The following is a 12,502-nucleotide window of genomic DNA, read 5'->3' as shown; positions in this document are numbered from 1 at the left end:
AGTAATCGAAGCTGTAAATGGTTATTTTGAGGAGCTTGACGAATCAGTCTATAGAGATGGCATTAATAGACTGGAACACCGCTATGAGAAATGTATCAGCCTTGGAGGAGATTATGTTGAGAAATAAAAAAAAAAAATTTTTAAAAACCTTGTTTTTCTTGGTCAGGCCGGAAACTTATCAATCCACCCTCGTAGAGAATTGTATTCAATTGGCAGCTCACACAACGAGTTATAAATGGAATGTCTTACAGGACTTCAGGACGAGTAACTTTTAGCCTCTTTAAACTATAACATTAATAATTAACACAATTTGGATTCGATTTGAAGGAAATAGTGAACTTAGTGCACAGTTTGTAATCGTAAATATTGCTTTAACGTTAATCGTTAATTATCAACATGGAGAAGTGGATAATAAAAAAGAAGTTAAATAAGTTATCCCCAATTTTTAATCTGCATATATAATATAATTGAAGATAGGATTATTTTCGGGGCTACAGATGAGCATGCTTCGATTTGCGGATCATGCAGCAGTATTAGCATTTATCAAGGAGGAGTTCAGGATAACCTTAAATAAAATGGAAGCGATGTTGACAGAACAGTTGAAATGAGAATATATTGATATATAGCAATAAATCTAAAATATTGGAGTAAGGAAGGTATATGTAGGGTTAGACCTAATGTAAAATTGAATATGAAAAAATAGAAGAAATCGACAATTTTCAGTATCCAGAAAGAGAATGGAAAAGCTGTAGTGTCATAAAGCAAAGAGTAACGCAGGGTCGAATAGCTTTTAATAGAAAGAAATCATCAACGGTTGATTTGGAAAAAGAAAAAGCTAAAAGCGTTTGAGGTGGCGTGCTACAAAAAATGCTTTGGATACAAAAAGGTAGAAATGAAAAGGTCAACGTATTTTGTAAACAAACTGATAACCATCTAGCATATTCATTCCGTAAGAGCTATTATCTGCATCCAATATTTCGAAATGGCAATTTTTGGACTGTTGGTTCGTACTAATAGGTTAGCTTCCGATACTTTTTAAAATGACTCCCTATTGGATATATTTACCAGATGGCAGTCTAATCGAATCTACCTCGTCAGCTCTCTCGCTCTTTCTGTAAGCAGCAAGTAACAAGGAGGGAGATGTCTACTAGGTAACACGTGCGATTTTTGGTCCGTGTGGCTAGAGAAATTTAGAAAATATAGAGCCAACTTAAGGAAAAGGGGATTTTTATTTCATTTATAACATACTCTTGTTGTTCAAACGTTACATGCACATTGAAAATTTCTTTAAATACTCGTGAATAACTAAAGAAATAAGGGTCTTCTCATTTGCGCCAAATGAAGTTCTTTTATTTGAACATCCTTTTTTCGCCATATGACACTCATATCTGGCAACGCTGATTGTTGCTGGTTAGTTCCAAAAGTAGGAGAACAGTGGGCGCTGTGAAAGTCAATAAGGAAAAGGAGGTAGGATACCTTCTGATATTAGTTAGAGATATTTTAGAAGCAAAAAAAGGAGCAAATAGAGGCAGAAGAAACCTTAGTTTAAATTAGTGTTCGTAAATGGTTAGAAAGTAGAGGTGCCTATTTCACTAGTATTTGGTCATCTTGTGATGACGACTGGCAAAATCTTAATAAAGCTGACAAAACGTCATACAAATACATTTTCCTGACTGTCCACAATCCCAACATTGACCCCAACTCATAAATATTAATACCCATCATCCTCTCAGTAATTATATCCGAAAATTTTACCGCGGTTTCATTCGCGATGATGTCCTAAATACGTGTCAAAGATCATGAAAGATCATATATAACTAATATAATTCATTTTTATATCCCTCGATAACAGTATTTTTTTAGATAAAAGGTACCCTATGTCCTTTTCTGAACCCCTACCAATGACTGGTTGAGTAACTATGACGCGAAATGGTAGAAAACAAACTCTCAAAATCTCACATTCGCGTTTGTAATATTAGTTAGGATGAGTTGATATTGCTCATGCTGTTTTCATTAAAATGCTTGACAAGTTGGCTTAATTCGTTATATTAATTTGGCCAATTATGCACGAAACCTTATTTTTATTAGATTTAAATGTTGTCATTGCATAAAGAGCTAAGTGACATTGTTAACGACCAATTAAGTTTACGCAGCGAAATATTTTGAAATGAGGAAGGCGTGTATTGCTCTCCAATTAACGAGTGCCTACCGATCAGTCGTGAAGACAACAACATTTTTTTTTCGCTCTGCATAGAAAGCATCCAAACGCCACCGCGCATGATGCAAACAAGACACTTACCTACCTACGGACCAGAATGAGAAGAAAAAAGAACCAGAATTGTGTTACGATAATAATAAATATATAATAATAAGAAGAAATCGGTAGATCTTCAGGCAGATACTCTTAATCACACGTTCGTTCGTTTTCATACCAACAGGTGTAATTATTCTCTTAGGATTTCAAGTGTCTACGTGTCATTTATACCAAGTGGACAGCAAGCGTCAGACAATTACCAGCTATGACCGGGCAGGTTTTGTGGCCACCCTGTAGAGCCGCGAAGGTGCAGGTATTTGGCGCATTATTCAACGTTCTTATTATTATAGTTGTCCGATGGAATTAAATGGTGGCATTGAGTGCAGGAAGTGGTCCTTTCCCTTGTCCCCGCCGGTCCACCACGAGACATGTGCTCCGTGGCTTAAGCATTTCACACGTTTGCTGTGCTTACTTTTGTTGCCTCATCTCGTCTTTTCAGTTCTTTATTATTTAAAAGCGAGGACAGCACAGTTTAACTAATTGCTTTATAACGGAAAACGAGCTGGATGCGAAGGCGTTTCGCGCAATTCTTTGTTTCGAAGACAGCGTTTGATTTTTTTTTTTTCGTTTAATTAAGCTACCGTGCTTCTATGTGTTTGTGTGTATACATATACTTATATAATTACATGCAGTAAGTATGCAGAAATTGACCGTTTTTGTGAGAGCGCGACGCGGCCCGCAATGACAAAGTTAAAACGTTTAAAGACGGCACTAATATTTAATAAGACATTTAATTGACAAACTGACACTTCGGAAATATTAACAGTCGTAGATGCCCGTTTACTTTTATTTTTAAAACGTGTTAACAAAGCGAAAGAAATGCAAGTGGTTGGTGTATAAATTATTATGTGAAATGCGAAGTTACCGACAATCTCAATTACCTGAACCTGAAGAATTGTTGATGTAGGAAACTGATTGGCTTTTGAAAGCGCTGCAAAAATTGAAACTGTTCAATAATCGTTAACATAATTTATTAGTTGGTAAATTGGATAATACACAACAACTTTTAACAAAGTAATGGAAATGTTGAAGAAATTGGATTTCTGGGTTCTAGGTATGTCATATTGATGCAATCCCCTTGAAGAATCATGGTGACCTCAAAAGTGTCTTATCGTACCGTCAACGTGAAGGGCCTGAAGATGTCCTTTGTGGTAGGAGACGAAACGTCGAATACTTTTGACGTCACCATGATTCGTCATGAGGATTGCTTCAATAAGACGGCTAGGATCCAGAAATCCAGTTTCTTCAGACGATAGTCGTGAAAAACTAAATCATCTTCTAATGGAATAATTCATATATTCCAACTTGTTAAAGAGTTCTCCTGACATTGCAGTGCATAATTATTAAATCAACATAAACTGTTACCTTTAGAAGAGATCTATATTTCCAATATTAACAGTATAAGTCAATAGCATGATAAAATAAATGAGAAAGCAGTGTAAGTTACTGGTTGTGGTGTGCTAATGAGAGTCAAAAATATTTTTGTTGTGACTATTGTAATTTTAAAAATGTAAGTCCCATGTGTCACATAAACACAATGAGTAACTTTTACCTACGAATGTGATAATAGTGCAAACTTTAAATACCAGTGGTTTGCGAGTATGTTCTGATAAAACTCCTTCTATTTTTCTAAAATGATTGAATAAAAACCATGACATGATAAAACGATTATTCTTATAGACGATTCAGCAAATAAAAAATCCTCCACTGACCACTGATTTCGATTTTCAGGATTTACTAAAACCAAGGAAGAATATTGTTTATTCTCAAAGCTGAAATTATTATGCATTGAATAATTAAATTTAATCAAAATACGTAATTATTGGGTACCTACTATTAATATGATTGGTTTTTAATAACGTAAAGCCATACCAAAAAGATGAATACCATTCAAGCCCTTAACGAACCACGCCTTTGTTTTAAAATTAGAAATATCCTTTTTGAAGCATTTAATATTCATTTGAAACTAGTAGAGTTGGATCTTCTTGGCAGTTTTTCATCTTAAAAGGTTCGTTCCTTCATTAATCTCATTGTTCTCGATCCTTGGCAAGGCAGGAGTCTCGGAAGGCGAAGGATAAGCAATACAACAGATAAGGTTGTTGCCTTTAATGATTTCACAAAAACCGTTGTCCTCCTTTCAAAAGGATTCCCTTTTAAAACCCAAACACGACGACACGGGCCTTATCAAAGCGCTACGTTATTTTTTCTTTCTTTCGTGAAAGAATCGCGGGAAAAGCCGAACATCAAATGCAACCTTGAAGTAAAGAAGGAACCGGGAACGGTTTGATCACAGCTTCTTTATGCAGAAACAGAAGAGGTGTACATTGTAGGAAGGTGGCGTCACACTCGTTCTTCCTCTCGTCTATGGTTTATTTAAGTTCACGTCGTCCCTTGTAATCTCAACGGATTAGCAAACTTATGTATAAAAACGTGCAAAACTAAATGATAGCTTAAACTCATGTCATACAGTAAGTATAAGAATACAAGTTATGACTTAACGTTTACCGTATCAGGATCGTCAAGAGAAAATTTGAACCAAGGACTGCAAAGGTGAAATTTCTTCCAAAATATTTTTTCCATTTTGATGCCAATTTCTGTAGCTGCTATTACTTTTTGGATTGGTTCGCACAGACTATGCAAGCAACTTGTTAATCTGTCTGCAAATTATCCTTCTTGACATGGGTATATGATTAGCATGTGAACGTAATTGAAGAATAATTTCTTAACTCAAATTAGCATTTTACTAAAAATTAATCTGTACCAGGAAACTTTTTTAGTACCTATATATCTAGGCGTATTTTATCGTTTTTTATAGGGATGATCTTTTTAATTCCTTGATATTGTAATAAGTTCCTTTGAAACAATAGAATTATACCTATTAAGTAAATGAGAAATTTTATTAATTGTAATAAACGATTAATCGAAATAATACAGTTTAGGTTAAGGGAAACAATCGATTAATCGAAATAATCGATTATTTAAATTAATCAGAATATAATCGATTAACCATAATTGTTCACTAGAAAAAGAATCACTTGAAGATAATACATTTTCTGGAAAAAGTTAAACCCAAATTTATTATGAAATCCTATTCAAAAATTGCGCTTTGGGCTTTACGCACCAATAACAGTGCGACACACATTTTTTTTTATTTTTTCAAAAATAGTCACGCTAAGTCACCGAATACTTTTTTTAATAATAAAAAACCACGTTGCTGCGGTTTCAACCCCCGTCCCACGCATATGGTACAGAACCTTTTACCAGATCTCTCCAGCCCTTTACAGACTCATGAAGTTTATGATTATCAGCTCTTAAACAATACAATTATTTTTGTTTTCAATTCACATTTGCTTGAGGATGATTATTATCCTTAGATAGGTATTGAAGTAGTTTTTAGAAAAACAAGTGTTTGTAAGTATGTATATTCTTCTTCGGTTTAATAAGAACACAATACGTTAAAAAAAAAGCTCAGGAGGTTCATTTTTTGGCGTCTAATTTACGCATTCAGGACAGTTTACAATTGTCGCTGTTCCTACTACTGGGGTAGCAGCAGAATGAATCGAAAACACGAAGGCATCACACCACAAAATTACCGAGCTGTGAATACGGACCACTTTTAGTTTTCAAGCTGAACACACACATGTACTTGCTTGCATGTGTAATGTACGTATGTGCTTTCGTACCCACAACATACGTACATCTGAGTATGTAGACATGTATGTATGTCGTGCAGTCGGCATCTATTCGAACGGTATTATTATTTAGTTGGTGACGGAAAATATACGGGGTGATTTGTGAAAATCGGTGCACTCAGACTGTGACGCGCGGCCCATTCACATGAGTGCCCTTCTGACTGAGGAGTGTGCTGCTAATAAAAGTAGTGTGAATTATTACGCAAACGTGATTATTTTTTAAATATTGCAGGGTGGTGATCATTTTCTTTTTAGAAAAGACGACTATTATCTTTCTTCATGTTAATTTTGCGAAAGAATAATATATTACGTAATTCCAATGGCAACTAACAACAATATGTTTAGTACAAACATGGTGATGACCACCGCAAATGATCTATTTGGAAATACGATACCTAAAATCAGTGGCCATTATAAAATAACTCTATTTTATAAAACTATTATGAATTTCGCGGGCCGAGGATTAGCCACCCCTAAAATCTAAACCAGTTATGTCCAACCCAAAATTGTTGTCGGGCCAATGATCGAAATGTAAACTGAACTACTAATTCTGGAAAAATTAGAAAGTAATCTTTGTGATTTAATAAAATTTAGGATAATCATTGTTGCCTATTTTCTGTTTCAAGTAAAAATCAAAAATTACTTCTTTCAAACCATGGAGATTTAATTTTTTACAAGGAAGTCAGAGTAGAAAAAGTAGGGAAAGAACGACTATTAGAAGATAGGAGACGAAAAATTAGTCAGATATAAAGTAAAGATTACCGCAGGGTCGAGTCGCCTTCAATAAAAAGAATTCACTTCTATGTTCGCGAACGGTTACTTTAGAAATTCGAAAAACATTGTCAAAGGTGTATGTTTGGAGCGCAGCAGGTGCGAAATATGGACGGTTAGAAGCGTTCCAAATGTGGTCTTACAGGCGAATGATGAGATAGAGAAAGTTAGAAATGAAGAGGTATTAGAAATAAAAGGAGAACAGAATACTGTATGGAAGTCAATCAAAAATAGGCGAGATAGGTTGATAGGGACACCTTCTCAGGTATGAAGATCTATTCAAAAAAATATTAGAGGCAGAAATAGGTGTTAAGAGGAGTAGAGATAGACCTGAATTAGATTACTGTTCACAAATAGTTAAGGATGTGGGATGTTCTAGTTTTAGGGAAATGCAAAGTTTAGCTCAGGATAGGAAAAACCAACCAGTCTTAGGACTGACGACCTTATGATGATGATTAAGGAAATCAAGGAAAAATCAGGAAGTATAATTATTCGATTTCAGTCTGCATTCTGTAGCATTACCTAAACTGTGTTGTGAATAGCTTTCGTTTAATAGTTTTTGATAAATTCACAACATAAATAAAACGCTCATGAGAATATTGTAAATTAAACAAATAAAATAATAAATTTGTTTTCATGTCGAGAAATACATTGATAAAAATATTTATGTTAGTTGTATTTTTTATCCTAAATAAAAACCGCACACGTAAAGCACTCTTCCTTGGATTCACCGTATCGGAGTAACAATGGCTAGGTTATAGATAAGCGGCCAATTTATGGAAATCAATTAAATCGATATTAAACGGGGACAAATTCCTGTTCAAATTCGCCTGATTTCCTCCAGACGCGAACCGATCAGCAGACGCTGGTGACAAGTTCACAATGCTCTCCCGCTAGTACACCTCATCACGGGGTCTCCTGTGTTATATGACGTGTTGCAGGAATGTATGTGTAATATATGTTGGTACCTACCCCTTGTCTTTCGTGCTTGTTTGAGCTTCTCTTTTCTGTTAGCAAGCCAACATAAACTACCAAATGTAAAATCGCTCACAAACACATGTCTACGTATGTATACACGAAGCAACCTCCACACAGGTATGCATTCGACAACGGAACAGTGGCTTATTAACACCATCTCGCTCGCTCTTTCCCTTGTGATGTTTTCTTGCTATTCGTTTCGCTTTTATGAACCCAGTTCGTTTTCTGGATGAACGGCATGCCTACGAGCTTTAAATTTTTGATCAGGACATTATCGCACCGCCTATGGAAAAGTAATCGCTTTGCTAATGGAAGAAAAGGGAACGTGACGGCAATTTTTTTATGGTGTCTAAAAAGAAAACAGGAACTGCTGAATATTCATGATATGAAAAAGTAAATTTATTAGGTTTTCTTTAATGGATAAGTGAAATTTTACACAGAGGTCTTCTTGATAAAGAATGAGGAAGGATTTTTCGAAATTCAGCCCCTGAGGGAAGGAAGAGAGATGACATAGTTTGTATGGAAGACTCTTGTTTGTGGTCAGATTTACTTGAAACTTGGACTTAATGCTCTTTGATATAATTAATTAAAAACCTGTATCGACATTCTTAAAAGCTCAATCTCTGAATGGGTAAAATAGAAGATATGGAGTCTATCCCAACAATGTTGAAAGGGTTATATTGACTAGTGTTGACACCATTTCCGTCCTATGTCCTAACCTCAAGTTTTTCTCTATCTAACCTCTTATATAGTCTTATTTCGTTTCCTACCTTGTCCTTGTATTATCCTCATAGCAATTCCTCGTCTAATTATTCTCCCTCAATATGTCCTGCCAACTGTTTCAGATTTGTACAGAGTTGGGCCTTAGGGGACACAAAATAGTGTTTAAACAAAATAATCAGAGCTGAAACTAACACCGACATTTCGGAGAATCGATAAATTAGATCGGAAAATCTCTAGGAAACTTATCTTGGAACGTCTGACCCCATGGTACTTCCTCCGGCGAAAACAGCACAAAAATAATCTGGAACTGTTTTGTATACCAGAATTGACAAAGTTCTGAAGACATTTTGGACACTAAGCCTTCCACTATATCACTCACTTTTAAATAATTTGACGAACTTTTACAATTTTACGTGGGTTCAGGTTTTGTTCAAATTAGAGACAAGTTCTATAAACAAGTAATAGGATGGACCATGTAGTCTTATCTTGACTGACTGAATAAGGCTTAAACATATGTTGCTTATTTCACCCTTCTATCAAATTCACATTAAAATTAGAGAAAGATGATAAACACTCCTTATTCAGCTACGCTAATTTTAAAACCATAACACGAAGCGTTGCTGTATTAACAAATTAATAGTAAAACAGTGTAGTATGAAAATAAATAAAATTAAATAAAAATACTGGTATGCAAGGAAAGGAAACGTAGGGAAAGAGCGAATATAAATATAGGAGACGAAAGATTAGAATTGGCTGATTTCAAGTATCTAGGAAGTCAGATACGTCAGGATGGAAGGAGTAGTATGGATATAAAGCTGAAGATAGCGCTATGTCGGGTCACCTTCAATAAAAAGAAATCACTTCTATGCTCGCGAACGACTAATTTAGAAATTCTAAAAAGATAGTTAAAGGTACCTATATGTTTGGAGCACGGCGCTGTAAGGGTGAGAAACATGGACAGTGGGCGCGGCGGAAAAGAAAAAGTTAGAAGTGTTCGAAATGTGGTGTTATAGGCGAATGTAGAGAAGGTTAGAAATGAAGAGGAATTAGAAAGAAAAAGAGAACAGAGGGCTCTATGGAAGTCAATAAGAAATAGGCGAAATAGGTTGGTGGGATACTTTTTCAGGCATGAAGATCTAGTCAGAGACATATTAGAAGTAGAAACAGGAGTTAAGAGAAGTAGAGGTAGAGTAGAGTGTTCGCTAAAAGTTAAGGATGTAGGATGTTGTAGTTTTGGGGAAATACGAAGATTAGCTCAATTTACAAATTTATACTCTAGTTAAATTTTTTATACGCTTCAAATTGACCAAACTTTTTTTATGGGCATTAGTTATAGTCGTTGCATTTCCGATAGGTTCAATTCATTAGTTTACGAAAACTGTTATTGTACGCTAATGATATGCATTATTTATTTATGGTTTGTAGAAAATACCACGCAAAACATTAAAATACGGTTGGATGTAATAATTGAAGTTATACATGATAGTATAGTGTGTCAGTTAAATTCAGTACATTAAGGGACAAATGTCTTAATATAGGTCTTGTTTGAATTCCTGGAAGGAACTTAAGTCATTAAGCCGCTTTTAGGATGCAGCGAGGGCACAATAAAACACAGCACTTTAATTAAACTTATTCATCTCCCTCGAAAGGAGGAAAAGCCGGAAAAGTGCATTTAATTAAGGAGCTGAAATTCCTCGCGTTTTTGACATAATTAAGTTGCACTATTCTCCTTCCAAATAACTTCATTATCTTCACTCGTTTACCCCAGAAAAATAGAGAAAGATGCGCTGGTATTTCGAGACACCTTATTCGGAAACTCAGAGCGATAGCAAGACAACACGTTCGCCAACAAATTGATTTTCTAAATTAATTTCGTCACTGAGATATCCGATATTAAAACACATCACGTACTACTTACTTTTGTTAAATTTTCCGAATTTACGGATAAGGTACCTAATTAAATAGAAGGGAATTCATATACAGGTCATCGGTATAGATATAATACCGGAAATGTATAAAAACTAAGATTGTATACAGGGGCATTGTCATAAATTTCCCTAACCAAACAATGACGTCGCTAATGGATATTTAGTATTACCTGTAATACACTTCTGATTGCTATTTAGTAAATGTATAGATTTCCTAGGAAATATATTTAATATAATTTGTTTCACACATTTTCAGGCGATTTTAGGAATTATATACATTTCCTAGGAATTGTATACAATACAGATTTCGTACATTTCCGGTAACAGATACATAACAGATAATAGCTTATCGAACTTTAAAATCGTTTTAAATCCTTTATATTATGACTAGTAAATACAGAATGGAATTAATATTAATATTTTAGAACCAGTAACCGCACACTTGTGTAGGATAAAAATAAATATTTCAGCCAATTAATCGGCACATATTAATTTTAATTTTTAACAACATGACATGAATAAACATCTAAAGTATATCAGTTACAAATTGAGGATAACAAAACGAGTATTAAGTTTTTTGGTAACAGTGTTTCTACTAAATAGTTGAATTCCACAGATTTATAATCAATTTGATTAATAAGGTTTAAATTTTTAGATAGAAATTTACCGACACTATTAGCCGTGGATCGATATTTCGATCTACTGGATCTCATCAACGCCTCATCTAATACAAAACCGAAATTGCAATCCTCATGCGGGAGTTTGATGATTAAATTAATCAAGAACATCAATGTTTTTATTAATTGGTTTACGTGTCTATCACGTATGTGTAAGTTGAAATACCTTGTCTAATGCCTGCAGTATCTCAGTATCAGTAAATACCCACTGGAGGGCGATGCACTGCTTCTATTTGGATATTCCATATTATTTTCTTGTATCACTTAGTATTGTGGCCGAGTTTTTTTTTTTGATACGTCTTAATCAATTACTTATGTTGGGTTATTTTAAAAATCAGTTGGTTTAATTTTCCAAAAAAAAAAAAACAACAGTATATATTCACTTTATCGTGTTAGTGAGTGAAACTTTGAGGCCGCAGATGACCTTTGTAAATGTAAATTCATTATAAATAAACGTATCAAAAAATATTAAGGTTAGCAATGGTTGGGTTTTATTATAAATTATTTTAACTTCTTTTAATAGGTTATTAAAAAACAATTTTTTAATGTGGGTGAAAAGTGCTTTATTAGGGATATTACGTATGGTTTTAAGGAATGAAGGGGTTTCATTTGAGATATATGCATAGGTATGAGTATGCGTAGCTAAGTTACCAAGAGTCGCTTTTTCCACATTAAAATCGAAAAATAAGGGCGTAGCAGAATATGGTATTCATCAATCGTAAAAATAAAAGTAAATGGGTTTGAATTCACGTAATTTTCGCAATTGAACCCACGACATCGAGCATATTATGGTATAGTTGGAATATTAAAAGAGCCATTCACGGTTACGATCTTAATAATATAAATGTTTATCTTTTGAAATGAAAGTAGCTAAGGGTTAAAAATAATAATATCGACAACATTCATTAAAGGGAGAGTTACTTAATTGTATGTGGGTGTAAGCAGTACATGTACCTATGTATACAGGGTGTAACAGAAATAAGTGCTAAGCTCTGCAGACTGTAAACTACATGCAATAATAGATCGAGGCACAGTGAGTTCAGCAGCAGATAAAAAAAAGATGTTTTGAGAAAAATACAATAATTTAAAATCCGAAGCCAGTCCTGTACGTGAATTGGCGACACAGGTGTTTACCGAATAGCGCAATGCGATAAAATTTCAGCAGCTACATGGATGAAGAATGTCAACATTGCCGATTATCGTATGTCTAAGATTTAGTAGATACTACACATAATGTTAAATTAAATAATTACATTACAGGCAGCACTATGCAAATGTACAAAAGAGAGAGAAAATGTAAGTTACCTAAATATTAGTCGGTAAATGAGCATCATCTGGGTAATTGTAATTTTATTAAGGGAAATTTCCACACCATCATTGAGATATTGTTAAGGCGTGTTAGTTATTTTGCGGGTAGTT

At 34.4% G+C, this 12,502-nt stretch overlaps 1 protein-coding gene across 1 annotated transcript in view; it reads left to right on the top strand.

Moving 5' to 3' along the window:
• LOC108734558 (visual system homeobox 2-like) overlaps window positions 1–12,502 on the top strand; it is a 154,216-nt gene that overhangs the window by 8,022 nt on the left and 133,692 nt on the right. The window contains exon 2 of the mRNA XM_018466172.1: window positions 4,194–4,208. Within this exon, the coding sequence (XP_018321674.1) occupies window positions 4,194–4,208 (15 nt within the window). The remainder of the gene's footprint in view (window positions 1–4,193; window positions 4,209–12,502) is intronic.

This window comes from Agrilus planipennis, unplaced genomic scaffold (genome assembly GCF_000699045.2).
Source record: "Agrilus planipennis isolate EAB-ADULT unplaced genomic scaffold, Apla_2.0 scaffold62, whole genome shotgun sequence".
Lineage (NCBI taxonomy): Eukaryota > Metazoa > Arthropoda > Insecta > Coleoptera > Buprestidae > Agrilus > Agrilus planipennis.
This window is presented reverse-complemented; position numbering and strand designations above follow the sequence as displayed.